Source organism: Leucoraja erinacea, chromosome 22 (genome assembly GCF_028641065.1).
Source record: "Leucoraja erinacea ecotype New England chromosome 22, Leri_hhj_1, whole genome shotgun sequence".
NCBI classification, from domain to species: Eukaryota; Metazoa; Chordata; class Chondrichthyes; order Rajiformes; family Rajidae; genus Leucoraja; species Leucoraja erinaceus.
In genome coordinates this window covers 29,436,075-29,451,819 of record NC_073398.1, presented here as the reverse complement: position 1 = coordinate 29,451,819, position 15,745 = coordinate 29,436,075, and the positions used below count along the sequence as shown (strand labels likewise).

The window sequence follows — 15,745 nt, the reverse complement described above, 5'->3', positions numbered from 1 at the left end:
CATGGATGAATCCAAAATAAGGAATCATGAATCCTAACCAGTCACTGATAAATCCAAAACAGAATTCAGGATAATGTCCTTTACTCAGAGATTAATGACTGATGTGGACTTCTTAGGCCTTAGTTGAGTGTATCAGTGGAGATACACCTACAACGAAACTCGATGAACACTAAAACAGAATATTGATGTTTATGGCTTCTTGCAGTTTTCCCGGTAGAGATTTTGTGCTCTTACCCGGAATGGGCATTTGACCATCTGCAATTATCCCTTTGGAAAAGAGTTTGATGTTCTTCTTTATTTGCAAGGCTAGTCAGTGCCATCTACTGATAGGAAACTGCACTGTAAATATGATATCAAACTTTACAAATTCATTGCATTTTCCATGTTTTTTGTGTACGAGATTTTTTGTTTGTTTTTTTGGTTAAAATTCCTGAGGTTCAGCGTGATCTGCTGTGCTTGCCACACTTTCCTGATGTTTGGCTCCAAGGTGCTCTCTGTCGTTGAGCAAGCGCAGTGACTTCAAATACCGAGCAGTGCTTGTGTTTTGTGCCACTTTCTCCTGATCGCTGAAGCTCATGAATGCTTGGCTACCTCTGATTCGATTTGGTTGCAGGCCACCAAATGATTTCGAAAGAGCTCAATCTTTCCAGGGCTGCGAGATAGGTGTTTACGTTTCTGTGACTATGCCCACATCCCAATACTTCTTGCCACCAATGTTATCAGGCCTTAGCAATCACCTTCTGACCAACTACTTCCTCTGCACTGGGTGTACATAAAACAATGTATTCCTGCAGCATTCCATGAACGTGTGAGTACAGGTGCCCCAGAGTTCCTGAGAATCGGTAATTTTTATCAATAACTGGAAACTCCAAGTCAAATCTTTAGAACGTCAGGTATTGAGTGATAACCACAAAACCGGAAAAAATATGTAGGAGCCGCGGAAAGTGTCTCAGACCTATAATGAGGGAGCCCAATAATCTGAGATGAAACCTTTGCTGCTAATTTGGGGGTGGGCAAGATGCTCTCCCCGCATCTTGTATGACTTGTAGTTCCTTCACCTTGGTGTAGGTATGTTACAAAACCTACCTGAATCGTCATTGGGAATCTGCCCTCAGCCATGTCCGCGATTTTGGCGCTGTTTGGAGGGGGCGGGTTTAAAACGCGATTTTTACTAGGCTGTACTAATCGCACATGTTCAGCCTAGTAAATCATTAACGAAAAATCGCTGCAAGACCCGGTCGCAAAAGGTATTATTAGTTTTATAGGCCTCGATAATATAGTTCTAATAGTTTTAAAATTACTGTCTCATTCCGCAACCTCTCGCAGCCCCAGGGTTTTATAAAGCAAACAATTAAAGGTATGTACCTTATTTTTACATTAAATGGGGCATATATATAACCCTGAATATCAAGTTATCTATAGCGAGTAGTTCATTTTGGGCTTTTTATATCCCGCAGTATTTTTCTCGGCATTTGAGGGCACTAATCCAGCGCGATGTCAACGTTCTAAACCAGCGCGTTCCACATGAACCCACTAGAAAGCCGATTTAAATGGGCATTTATTTACAGCAATTGAACACTAAATTCCTTCCATTTGGCCTATAAATTAATGTAAATTAGATATAAAAATCATGTTATATTGTGAATTATTTGTGAATAATCTTTGGACACTTAGGCTATTTAAAAATGTTAATCTTTCCTTAAGAAATGGGCTTTTGACTATCCAAGATCACAGCTTTTTTGTAATGTCCATTGAAAATCAATAGGGAACAAGATGCTAATTTCCGAGTATGAAAATGCTCATAACTTTTTTAATACTTGAGATATGAAAGTGAATTTGGTGTCAAATTAAACTTATTGTTATGCTTTATCTGATGGGATAAATTGCAGACTTGATTTTTTAAATCTCAAAATTTTGTAACATTGCTACTTGGTGATCCTGTCACCCATCTCTGGTCATCCTCTCCTGAATGTCCTCTCTTCATAGCGATCTACACCAACCCCACCCCCCCTCCCCTCCCCCATCCCCAATGCCCACTTCTTCCACAATTAACTACTTCAACCTTTTCCTTTCTCAAATTTCACTCTTCACAGTTGTGACACATTGCAGAGATGAAGGCTCTAGGTGCTTTTTGTCAAGCAGTGTCGGCCCATAGAATAGTGTGCCTTGGTCGTCCCGCCATATCTGATGTTGCACATATTTGACTTGGGGCCTCAAGTTATTTGTGAAAATTACCATTTCACACAAGCTCTGGGGAACTTGTACTCAGCCATTTGGGACACAAGTACAATAGTATATGCACAGCCAGTGCTGAGAAAGTCTGGATGTGTCACTTTAAGCCTATAGTCAAGAGCTTGACATTTATTGGGTAGCTATGTTGATTATTAAGCTCAGGACTTGAGTTCACATCCCATCATGACAACTCTCATGAGTGCAGATCCTCTGAAGTTTGTGAAAACTCCAAACATAATTCCCCTCCATTTCTTCAAAATTGTGGTAATTGAATGTTTTGTCCATTTGTTGTAATAGACAGCATCATGTCTTAATATCCAAGATGTGGCAGATAAACTGTTATGTTGCCTATATTGAAACAGTGACTATAATTCAAAAGTATACCCTCTACTGAAAGCATTTGAAGGCATACTGTCACCATGAAAGGCACTTTGTAAATGTAACGATTTCTTACATATTTGTCTTTAATTTATCTTCAAATGAAAAAGAGGGTTGAACTGGCACTAACTGAATAGGGCACTTGCCTATTCTCTTTAACCTGGATTGTGCATTTTGTTTCAGTGTGTCTTACGGCAGTAACAGCTGATATAATCTTCACGGTGGATGAATCATGGAGTATGGGAGAGGAAAACATCCAGAGGATCAAAGAATTCCTCAATGGCATCATAACTTCATTCAAGAACGTTGCGATAGGGAAAGAGGGAATCCGATTTGGTGTCACACTCTACAGTGACCATCCCAGGTAACCCAAACATTTCCAGCATCCTTTTATAATTTCACCAAACATGCAGCTAGATCAGCAATCTTCTTCCCTTTGATCAATCTCCTCCATGAATATGACCTTCCACATCTCTGCAAACCTCTTTTATCCTGCCGTCCTCCAAGGTAATAATAATAATAATAATAATGCATTTTATTTGCTGGCGCCTTTCTGGACACCCAAGGACACCTTACAGGACATAAAATCACAATACATTTATCAATATTAAAATCAAGTTGATTAAAAGGTCCCATATTTCCTTTCACTTCTGGCCAAATGCCTCACGAATATTCATCCTCTATTGATGGGCAAAGGGCCTGTCCCACTAGGGCGTCATTTATGCTACATAATTTACGCATCACAACGCGCGCGTCGTGACAAGCACGTGGCGCGCACTGGCGTGCATTACGCGCGAATGGTGCGTGGTGATGTAGGCAGTGACGCCCGGCCACGCACGGCGCCCCAGGATTTTGGGATTCACAAAATCTTTGCTCGCATCCTGCGAGACGCGCAAATGACATCTAAATGGGACAGGCCCTTAAGCTCTCACCTAGTTGACCTGAAGTAGTGAGGTTCCCTCACTAGATTCGCACGACTTGTGCAGCAAATGCACCTTCAATTTTCCACAGGTGCTTTTCCAGGTAAGCTAACTAAGAGGAATGTTTTGTGGTACAGGTTGCAGTGAGTATGAAATAGTATAGCGGAGAGGAAGAGGCAGGACGAGATATGTTAGATATTGTCTCCTTGCAACAAAGAAATACATCTCTTCCCAAAGGAGAGGTTTGATTGATTTCAATTTTTAAAGGGTTTTCGAGTGAATCTATGCCCGGTGGTAAATTGATAACACGAGGCAACAGTGTTGTGGTAACAGGGTATTTACTGAAAAGTTGGTGGATGTAGATTCAAGAGGAAAACTGAATAAAAATAAATAAATTGCGTGGCTGGGAGGACAGAATTATTTGCATCCTCTTCCATACCCCAGGAAGTGTGCACTTAGAAGCAGCAGAGAAGATTCCCCGATGTCCTGGCCTTTGTTCAACTAAATCCGATGATCCAGTCATAATCATCTTGTTGCTTGTATGAGCTTGGGAATTTGGTTCTTGCATTATCTGCAATGCAGTTTAAAAAAAGTGAGATGGCTTGAGGTTATGAAAGGCAGTGTAAAAGTGCAAGATTTTCTTTTTTTTCAGGTTATGCTATCGTGTGCTAGCAGCTTATAGATCGAAGGAAGGAAGGAATCCGAGATTTTTGAACCTAGTACAGTACAACACAGGAACAGGGCCACAATGACCACCTAGAGCATGATGCCAATTTAAACAATCTCCTCTGTCTGCCCTTCATTCCCTGCATACCCATCTGAAAGCTTCTTAAATTGCACCCATGCCTCCTCTGGCAGGGCATTCCTGGAACCTAGTTCGGTCATCGTTTCACTTCTAATTCCTCTCATGGTTGGAGATAGTTGCCCAACAGACTTTGGCTCTCTGTCCAATCTCCCCGTACTGACATTGAGATGTCCCTCCTACTGTAATATTTCAGTTGTGTTCCTCAATCTCTCTTGTGATATTTAGTTCCTTCTTTCCTTTTGTTAATCTAGGATATGTCCTGCTAAGCGACCCTCTACCCTCAGTTAAAGGCCAAGAATCATTTAACAGGTTATGAGGCGAAGGCAGGAGAAAGGGGTTGAGAGGGAAAGATATATCAGCTATGATTGAATGGCAGAGTAGATCTGATGGGCCCAGTGGCCTAGTTCTTCTCCAAGAACATATACATTTATGAACTATGGGATTTTAAATGATATTATGTTAATATCCATAAGAAAACAAGATGACTGGTTTGTGTTTGACCCATATTTCTTACCTTACCTCTTGCTTCTAGAACAGCAATTGCACTTACGGACTATGTGAGGATTGAAGAGGTGTTGGTGGCCATCAGAGACCTGACATTTAAAGGGGGGAACACCAAAACAGGAGCCGCCCTTGACTTTCTCATGGAATCTGTATTCAGCCAGTCAATGACTAGAGAGAACACGCCAAAGGTTGGTTATACTTCTGAGCGCTGCCGTGTGATAACATTTGCTCCATGTTTTGTTCCCTTTGCAGTGAAGGATGTGAGTGTTCAGGAGTGGGAAACTTGCCATTTTTGGGCATCAAATTTTTAGTACCAAACACACTCAAGCCAATTATAGATGAGCTGTGTACAACTCTATGATATCAGTGAGATCAAACACATCTTTAGTAGTGACACGTACATCAGTGTAACATTTAAATGAACTACTTGAATGGGTGGTGGAAGTAAATTCAACAATGAATTTCAAAAGGAATACAATACATTCTTGAAGAAGCAGCTACTGCCCTATGGGGAGAGATGGTTGGCAGTTTTATAATAAGCTTGGTGCAGGGCTGATCTCTTGTGTTAGTTAGTACCTTGGTACATGTGAACTGGATGGCATTCTGTACAGACCATCCGTGGGTATGTTTGCCTGATCTGTGGACACTTCTGCAAATGAACAAGTTCCCATATGCATGTGCGCCGTCGTTCCTGGTAATAGCCGAACTGCTTTCCTCTTCCTCTCCATATTCAGCCATTCTTCCTCATCAGTCTACTGTGATGCCACGTGTTACGACACTGTGCAGTTATGGTTTACAATACCCAGTAGATTTTGTGTACTTTCCGACTAATGGACAAAATCGGAAGCCAATCGTTACCTGGGGGCTGATCTGTATCTCTAAAAAAAATTAATACAGGTTTGTGAATGCATGACCTTACCAATACAAATCCACGCAGATTTTATGATCAGGTAGAAGTCTTCAAGGTATTCAGTTGCGCTATTACTATTTATAGACCTGTGATGTTTCGACAGCAGATGCTAGACTAGCTTTTATACAATCCCTCGGTTTACTTTCCTTATCGTTCCTCACAACGTAATGGCGTATAAAATGTTCCACTCAAAAAAAACCCAGAGAACAAGGAGAAAATTGTAGCTGACATCTGCAGTATTCTCACATACCTCCCTTAAAAGCTTGTGGTCTAAACCACATAGCCCAGGGGGTTTGTCATTTATTATTGTCTTCACTTGTTATTTTGTTAATGTTAAATTTTACGAGTCTCTCTGATTCAAAATCAGTTTTCTCAGATTTCCAGCTTGCAATTTGCTTTCACTGCTAAAGGGCCCTGTCCCACTTACCCGATTTTTTCGGCGACTTGCCGGCACCCGTCATCGTCGCAGCAGGTTGCCGGAAATTTTCAACATGTTGAAAATCCAGCGTCGACCATAAAAACGACTCTTGAGGCGACTACTCACCACCAAACAGGCGTCACTCTTTCTGTTGTGGTTTTTATATATTTTGAAGTGGCCTCCTTCCGCGCTGCAACTGTTGAGTGCATCTGTGCTCATGTAGCATGGATTTGTGCATAAAATGTGACTCGATGCAACAGCTATTCAAGCCTTTAATCATAGAAACAGAGAAAATAGGTGCAAGAGTAGGCCCTTCGGCCCTTCGAGCCTGCACCGCCAGTCAATATGATCATGGCTGATCATCCAACTCAGTATCCCGTACCTGCCTTCTCTCCATACCCCCTGATCCCTTTAGCCACAAGGGCTACATCTAACTTCCTCTTAAATAAAGGCAATGAACTAGCCTCAACTACCTTCTGTGGCAGAGAATTCCAGAGATTCACCACTCTCTGTGTAAAAAATGTTTTTCTCATCTCAGTCCTAAAAAATGTCCCCTTTATCCTTAAACTGTGACCCCTTGTGCTGGACTTCCCCAACATCGGGAACAATCTTCCTGCATCTAGCCTGTCCAACCCCTTAAGAATTTTGTAAGTTTCTATAAGATCCCCCCTCAATCTTCTAAATTCCAGCGAGTACAAGCCGAGTCTATCCATTCTTCATATGAAAGTCCTGACATCCCAGGAATCAGTCTGGTGAACCTTCTCTGTACTCCCTCTATGGCAAGGATGTCCTTCCTCAGATTAGGAGACCAAAACTGTATTCAAGACTCCAGGTGTGGTCTCACCAAGACTATGTACAACTGCAGTAGAACGTCCCTGCTCCTATACTCAAATCCTTTTGCTATCCTTTAACCAATGCTTCTGCAATTAAACCACGTTTACCTGTAAAATTCCCCAAATTCAGGAACACCTTCTGCTATGCCACCTGTCTCTATGCTTCACTGACGAACCCTCAGAACTCCAACAGGCAAAGCATGGACCTCTGCAGACTTCCCAGTTGTTTCCCAGCAAAATGTTAATCCTGGTGTAGGTACAACATCCGCAATGAATCCACTATTCAGAAAGAAGAGTTTTTTTTAGTTTGAGTTAGTAGCTTCAAAATCCTGGGCATTAACATCTCAGATGACCTGTTGTCGGCCCAGCGCATAGATGCAATCATGATGAAGAAAGCCAGCAGCGCTGTTTTCTTAGAGGTTTAAAGGGATTCAGCACGTCATCAAATACTCAATCTTCAACAGATGCACTGTAGAACATATCCTGAATGGTTGCACCATGGGTTGAAACATAGGAACACAAGAGCATGCAGAGATTAATGAACTCAGTCTGGTCCACCACAGGCACAGTTCTCTCCACCATCGGAAATATGTACACGAGGAGCTTCCATAAGAAGATTTCTCAAGGGTCTCCACCATCCAAGCCATGCCTTCTTCTCTCCTTAACTATCAGATACAGAAACCTGGTCCCACACTACCAGGTTCAGAAACGGCTACTTTCCTACAACCATTAGGTTCTTGAACAGGCTGACGTAACCCTAATCCTACCTCAGCTACGGACTGCTACAGACCCCCCTCTTACACTAACATGAGCTTGTTTTCTCATTGTATTTTGCACCAATCTCTTGTTTGAGTTCTGTCTTCTTTCTTTTCACTGTCTTGTATAACATGTATAATTGATGTCTTTGTGTGTTGTTTGACTCTCTGTGATGCTGCTGCAAGCAATATTGTCATTGTACTTGTACCTTTCTGTACTTGAGTTCAATAAATCAACTTGACATGTCAACCTCTTGTATCAAGCCCTGAGGAACTTCTTCTGTACACTTCCCTCCAATCTGGAAATACAAACTTCCCACAACTACTGTGTGCACTGTTATTTAGTCCATTTTCTACCCTGCTCTGCTTTGGATCGTTTTATTCCTAAGTCAGTAATCTTGATAGCAAGCCTATTATGCTTATTATGATCTGTCTTGGTCATCCTCCCTCCAGCACTGTGATATTTTCCATCATCAATTCTGCTACTTCCTTCTATCTTCCTTTTCTTTCTTCCTTATTTTTCCTGAACCCCGGATTGGAACTTATTCCAGCCTTTTTTATACCTGGGAAAGCCACAAAGTGCTGGAGTAACTCAGCGGGTTAGGTAGCATCTCTGGAGAAGATGACACGACTCTCCATGGATGCTGCCTGACCCGCTGAGTTACTCCAGCAATTTCTGTTGTTTTTTTTGTTGTAAACCAGCATCTGCATTTCCTTTTCCTTGTGAATTTCTGAGAGTGCCACAACATTATACTCTCAAGTAGTTAATTGCTTTCCTGTGGAGTACCAGGTTGGAATTTGCATAATGCACCAAGACATTGTGTTCTCTCAAATATTACATGTCTGTTATTACCTATTTCTCCCAATCCCATTTGCACCTTTCTTTTTCCTTTTCAATGCTACCTTCATGTGAACACTTTGTGGCAAATCAGTTGATTCTTCGGTCTCTCCCGCAGCTTTAGTAAACTTCCAGTGACAACACGGGTCCCATCTCTGCTGAGATGTGATTTATTTAGTATGGTCCCAAAACTGTAGATGTTGAAAGTTGTCCCTCCGACATCCACTCACTGGTCACACTTTATCTGAGTGCTATCCTTCTACTGTTGTGCTCACTGATGGAAAACACAGAAAATAATTTGGGACGTGCTTCTGCTTTGAAACCCGAACATCAGGAGGAAACCCGTGCAGTCACAGGTAAAACGTACAAACTCCACACAGACAGTACCTGTAGTCAGGGTCGGACCCGGGTCTCTGGTGCTGTAAAGCAGCACTTTTAGGGGCTTGTCCCACGAGCATGCGACTCCATGTGGCAAGCGCGACCTAACGTGGCCACTTGAGCCATACGGCCTCGTGGGGCCGGTCCCACTTAGATCGCCGGAGTTGTGCGGAGCTGGTCCCGACATCGCGCGGGGCTCCGAAAAACTGACCGTGTTCAAAAATTCCGCACGGCAACGGTCTGCCGGCCCGGAGCCGCCTCGACGTCGTACGCACCACCTCGACGGGAGTGCGCAGCGTCTCTACGCCGTACGTCACGCGTGAACTTCCCGCGGACTTCGCTCGAACTTCACGTCACTCACTCGTCCTCCGCGCGGCCCCTGCTTCCGGTTTGGTCGCGCTTGCTGCATGCAGGTCGTGGGACAGGCCCTTTACCGCTGCACCACTGTGCCGCCATCTGGACCACCATATCTGCTTGGTCAGTCTCCCACCCTCTGCCTACCCCCTGCGTTTTCTACTGTTGTTCAGTGACCTCCTTAATCCTGGCACCAAGCCGGCAGCTTAGCCTAGGATCACTTCTCCAAGCACAGAAACTATAACTATTGAGTTCTTCTTTCCCCTCCCTCCCCGCTGTATGGTGCTCTGGCCCTAGCTCTTGCACTTCCCAGGGACAACCTCACCTTAACCAGTACTCAGAACAGAATACTAGTAAGAGAATAAGATACCCTCAGTGTGTCCTGTGCTACCATATAACCATATAACCATATAACAATTACAGCACGGAAACAGGCCATCTCGGCCCTACAAGCCCGTGCCGAACAAATTTTTTTCTCCTTAGTCCCACCTGTCTGCACTCATACCATAACCCTCCATTCCCTTCTCATCCATATGCCTATCCAATTTATTTTTAAATGATACCAATGAACCTGCCTCCACCACTTCCACTGGGAGCTCATTCCACACCGCTACCACTCTCTGCGTAAAGAAGTTCCCCCTCATATTACCCCTAAACTTCTGTCCCTTAATTCTGAAGTCATGTCCTCTTGTTTGAATCTTCCCTATTCTCAAAGGGAAAAGCTTGTCCACATCAACTCTGTCCATCCCTCTCATCATTTAAAGACCTCTATCAGGTCCCCCCTTAACCTTCTGCGCTCCAGAGAATAAAGACCTAACTTATTCAACCTATCTCTGTAACTTAGTTGTTGAAACCCAGGCAACATTCTAGTAAATCTCCTCTGTACTCTCTCTATTTTGTTGACATCCTTCCTATAATTGGGCGACCAAAATTGTACACCATACTCCAGATTTGGTCTCACCAATGCCTTGTACAATTTTAACATTACATCCCAGCTTCTATACTCAATGCTCTGATTTATAAAGGCTAGCATACCAAAAGCTTTCTTTACCACCCTATCTATATGAGATTCCACCTTCAAGGAACTATGCACGGTTATACCCAGATCCCTCTGTTCAACTGTATTCTTCAATTCCCTACCATTTACCATGTACATCCTATTTTGATTTGTCCTGCCAAGGTGTAGCACCTCACATTTATCAGCATTAAACTCCATCTGCCATCTTTCAGCCCATTTTTCCAAATGGCCTAAATCACTCTGTAGACTTTGGAAATCCTCTTCATTATCCACAACACCCCTATCTTGGTATCATCTGCATACTTACTAATCCAATTTACCACACCTTCATCCAGATCATTGATGTACATGACAAACAACAAAGGACCCAACACAGATCCCTGAGGCACCCCACTAGTCACCTGCCTCCAACCCGATAAACAGCCATCCACCATTACCCTCTGGCTTCTCCCATTCAGCCACTGTTGAATCCATCTTGCTATTCCTGCATTTATACCCAACAGTTGAACCTTCTTAACCAACCTTCCATGAGGAACCTTGTCAAAGGCCTTACTAAAGTCCATATAGACAACATCCACTGCTTTACCCTCGTCAATTTCCCTAGTAACCTCTTCAAAAAATTCAAGAAGATTAGTCAAACATGACCTTCCAGGCACAAATCCATGTTGACTGTTCCTAATCAGACCCTGTTTATCTAGATGCTTATATATATTATCTCTAAGTATCTTTTCCATTAATTTTCCCACCACTGAAGTCAAACTAACAGGTCTATAATTACTAGGTTTACTCTTAGAACCCTTTTTAAACAATGGAACAACATTAGTGCGCCAATCCTCGGGGACTATTCCCGTTTCTAATGACATTTGAAATATCTCTGTCATAGCCCCGGCTATTTCTACACTAACTTCCCTCAATGTCCTAGGGAATATCCTGTCAGGACCTGGAGACTTATCCACTTTTATATTTTTCAAAAGTGTCAGTACTTCTTTTATTTTGAACCTCATAGTATCCATAGCTACTCTACTAGTTTCCCTTACCTCACATAATTCAATATCCTTCTCCTTGGTGAATACCGAAGAAAAAAAGTTGTTCAATATCTCCCCCATCTCTTTTGGCTCTGCAGATAGCTGTCCACTCTGTCTCTCCAATGGACCAATTTTATCCTTCAACAAGCAAGCCTTGTTTGTCAGTCGACCTGTGTCTAACCGCTAGCATTGCCTCATTGACTGCTCCTACCATTATCATTGTTATGTACAAATATCAACCCATCTAGATGTTAAAGTGCCGCCAGAAATTAATTTTAAAGGATTTAAGGGATGTGATGTGAGGCCAAATTACTGTGTTTAATCTATAAGATATGTTAGGCTGCTTGATCCCAAGAGCGTTTTACTTGCACCCTCAATTTCTTGAAATTGTGTGTTCTGACCAAAGGTTCCAGTGATACCGTCCCTTACCTTAACTCTTCAACTCATTTAACTCTCAGGCAGCTGAAGGCTCAGGCAACTGAACCATCCTACCACCAACTCGAGAGCAGTCCTGAGCTACTATATACCTTATTGGAGACCCTCGGACTATCTTTGATCGGACTTTACTGGACTTTAACTTGCACTAAACGCTATTCATGTTATTCCCTTTATCATGTATCTGGGCACTGTGGATGGCTCGATCATGTGTTCATTGTAAACATGTATTGTCTTTCCACTGACTGGTTAGCACGCAACAAAAGTTTTCCCTGTACCTCGGTACACGTGACAATAAACTAAGCTCAAACTTTATTTCCTATGCTCATATTTTAATAGGTTATGGTTTTGATCACTGATGAAAGGTCGACAGATTCAGTCGATGACCCGGCCAAAAGACTGCACAACAATGGAGTGACCATGTTCACAGTTGGTAAGTGATTTGTGAGTGGTCTTTACTACAGGATAATATTCAGTGACCCTAGTTGATCTTGGTTAATGTTTAATAAATGTGATGGATGTTTAATGTTCAATTTCCCTGATTATAATGGATTGTTGTTGGATAACTCTAGATTAACAATCTATGAACTTGTTGTAGTAGGGTAATATTCTGGAGAGCTTGGTTGGCATGGTGGACTGAAGGGCCTGTTCCTCGTCTGTATATTTCAATGACTCAATAACTCTAGGATACTAGTTTCTTTGTGATAGTGAGAAAAATCTGTACCTTATCTTCCTGATCGTGAATCCTTAACACATGTTGAGGGGATAGTCAAGGGGCCAGGCAAGTATAAGGGCATGCCCAGAGTCTTCCTTTCTTTGCTTTAAATATTTATCTTCTGTTGAATCACAGCAATTGTCTGTGTCCCAACCACTCCTTACAGTAAATAATTCTTAATTAGTACAGGCGTCAGAGGTTATGGGGAGAAGGCAGGAGAATAGGGTTAGGAGGGAGAGATAGATCAGCCATGATTGAATGGGTGAGTAGACTTGATGGGCCAAATGGCCTAATTCTACTCCTCTCACATGACCTTATTACCTTATGACTTTCATTCTTCTCTTTTCTAGAGAAAAGAGCAACAGTCTGTTAAAACTTCTGCGACATTCTGATCTTTAACATCCAGTTTTATTCTGGTAAACCTTTCTAATTAGGCGACGTTTCAACAGTCTGACAGTTGCCAGTAATAACCTGAAATACCGGCAACTGGAATGGCGACTGTCAGAGTGGACCACACACACACACACACACACACACATCGCGTCCTTCACCAGCCCGTTATGCAGGCGGGGGACAGGGCAAGCGGGGGGAGCGCTGTCTAAAAAATTCACACTAGTCGCCGCTAATTTTTCAACGTTGAAAAATTCACAGCGACCATAATGAGGCCGCTACTAGTTCCCAGAATTCGGGTACTCCTCACGACCATGAAGGCGACTCCTCGGCAACCACCCGCGAACATGTGGCAGCTGCATAGTCTCCTGCAGTCGCCTAAAAAGTCGCCTAAGTGGGACAGGCCCATTCCAGTGCCTTTAAGTTTTCTTTGATTGATCATCTGTTGTAGCACAATAAATCACACACAGGCAGGTGTCAGAGGTTATGGGGAGAAGGCAGAATAATGATGTTACGAGGGAGAGATAGATCAGCCATTATTGAATGGCGGAGTAGACTTGATGGGCCAAATAGCCTAATTCTACTTCTATTCCTTATGACATTCCTTATGATTCCATGTCCCGACAATTAGACAATAGACAATAGGTGCTGGAGTAGGCCATTTGGCCCTTCGAGCCAGCACCACCATTCAATGTGATCATGGCTGATCATCCCCAATCAGTACCCCGTTCCTGCCTTCTCCCCATATCCCCTGACTCTGCTATTTTTAAGAGCCCTATCTTGCTCTCTCTTGAAAGCATCCAGAGAACCTGCCTCCACCGCCATCTGAGGCAGAGAATTCCACAGACTCACCACTCTCTGTGAGAAAAAGTGTTTCCTCGTCTCCGTTCTAAATGGCTTACTCCTTATTCGTAAACTGTGGCCACTGGTTCTGGACTCCCCCAACATCGAGAACATGTTTCCTGCCTCTAGCGTGTCCAAACCAGTGTACAAGCCCAGCTGCTCCATTCTCTCAGCATATGACAGTCCCGCCATCCCGACAATTCTCTCATGAAGCTGAATTTCTCCCAATGTCACTCTCCTCACTCTCCCAGTGACAGTTATAAATTGACTCCTTGCTATTGACTCTCCAAACAGCGGAATATCTTCATCTATTCACCCTTGGATTTTTTAAAAGCCTCAATTAGACCATCTCGTAATCTCCTCCGCTCCATTAAATACAATCTATTTCTTGTTATCTATAAGTTGTTTCACTCAGAAAGTGATTGAAATAACCAGTAATTTGAATCAAGTAATTTAAGTAAAACAGCAGAGGTGACTTCTAATGCTTGGAAAGGAAAAATAAAATCACATTAGCAGGCAATTGAAACAAAATCTGAGATAAACGGGTCATAGGCAATATTACAAAACATTTTCAGGCAAAAGGTGGAAGGAACGTGGCTCTCTGTATGAGTCTGCTGTAGAGACTGGAGACTCAATTAAAAACATTATCACTGAGATTGATAGAATTCATGAGACAAGGGTATTAAATGTCACAGAGGAAGATGTAGGATGTAAGTCAGTCTTGTTCTAATTGGACCGCACCACAGGCCAGAGTGGGCTGAATGGCCTTTTGCTGTTTCCTTCACGTAAGATAATTAGCACAAGTACCACTGTTCAACGCCTTCAATTCCTAGTATTATTCTGGGGATTAATGGCTTTATTGTGTCTTTCCTATGTCAGAAGGGGTGCATTAAGTGTCTGCATTACTGCAAATAAAATGTAAAAACCTTGCCTCAGTGTACAAATTCATCACTATCACCTTACTCTTGTATCCAACATCATATATCTCAGTTACACAAAAATGCTGGAGAAACTCAGCGGGTGCAGCAGCATCTATGGAGCGAAAGAAATAGGTGACGTTTCGGGCCGAAACCCTTCTTCACACAGACATCAGTCTGAAGAAGGGTTTCGGCCCGAAACGTCACCTATTTCCTTCGCTCCATAGATGCTGCTGTACCCGCTGAGTTTCTCCAGCATTTTTGCGTACCTTCGATCTTCCAGCATCTGCAGTTCCTTCTTTAACATCATATATCTCAAAATGGGTTATGATTGATTGATTGATTGATTGATTGATGATTGAATTCATTTATAGATACAGCAGGAAACCAGGCCCTTCCGCCCACTGAGTCCACCCTGACCGATCACCCATTCATACTAGTTCTATGATATCCCACTGTCGCATCCATTCCCTGAACATTAGGGGCAATTAACCCACAAATCCGCAGGTCTTTGGGATGTGGGAGAGAACCAGAGCACCCGGAGGAAACCCATGTGGTCACAGGGAGAACGTGTAAAGTTTACACAGGGAGCTCCCGAGTCTCAAACCAGAGTCTCTGGCACTGTGAGGTAGCAGCCCTACCAGCTGCTTAGAACAATATTAGATTGTTTTTTTCAAGCATTAAGATTTATCAAGCTGCTTTTATATTTTTAATGCCTATTCTATATGTTAAGGGGGTGGCACTGTGGTGCAGCAGGTAGAGTCGCAGTCTCACAGTGCCAGAGACCCAGGTCCGATCCTCACCTTGGGTGCTGCCTGTGTGGAGTTTGTACGTTCTCCCTGTGACCACGTGGGTTTCCTCTGGGTGATCCAGTTTCCTCCCACATCCCAAAGACATGCATGTTTGTAGGTTAATTGGCCTCAGTAAATTTCCCCTCTAGTGTAGGAAGTTAATGAGAAAGTGGGATAACATGGAACTAGTGTGAGCGGGTGAAAGATGGTCGGTGTGGACTCATAGAACATAGAACAGTGCAACACAACAACAGGCTCACAATGTCTGTGCCAACATAATGCCATG

At 42.9% G+C, this 15,745-nt stretch overlaps 1 protein-coding gene across 1 annotated transcript in view; it reads left to right on the top strand.

The window, feature by feature from the left end:
- The window catches only part of LOC129707916 (collagen alpha-1(VII) chain-like), a 260,386-nt gene that overhangs the window by 28,691 nt on the left and 215,950 nt on the right, over nucleotides 1-15,745 (top strand). Inside the window, 3 exon segments of the mRNA XM_055653380.1 lie at nucleotides 2,794-2,974; nucleotides 4,868-5,027; nucleotides 12,143-12,236. Of these exon segments, the coding sequence (XP_055509355.1) occupies nucleotides 2,794-2,974; nucleotides 4,868-5,027; nucleotides 12,143-12,236 (435 nt within the window).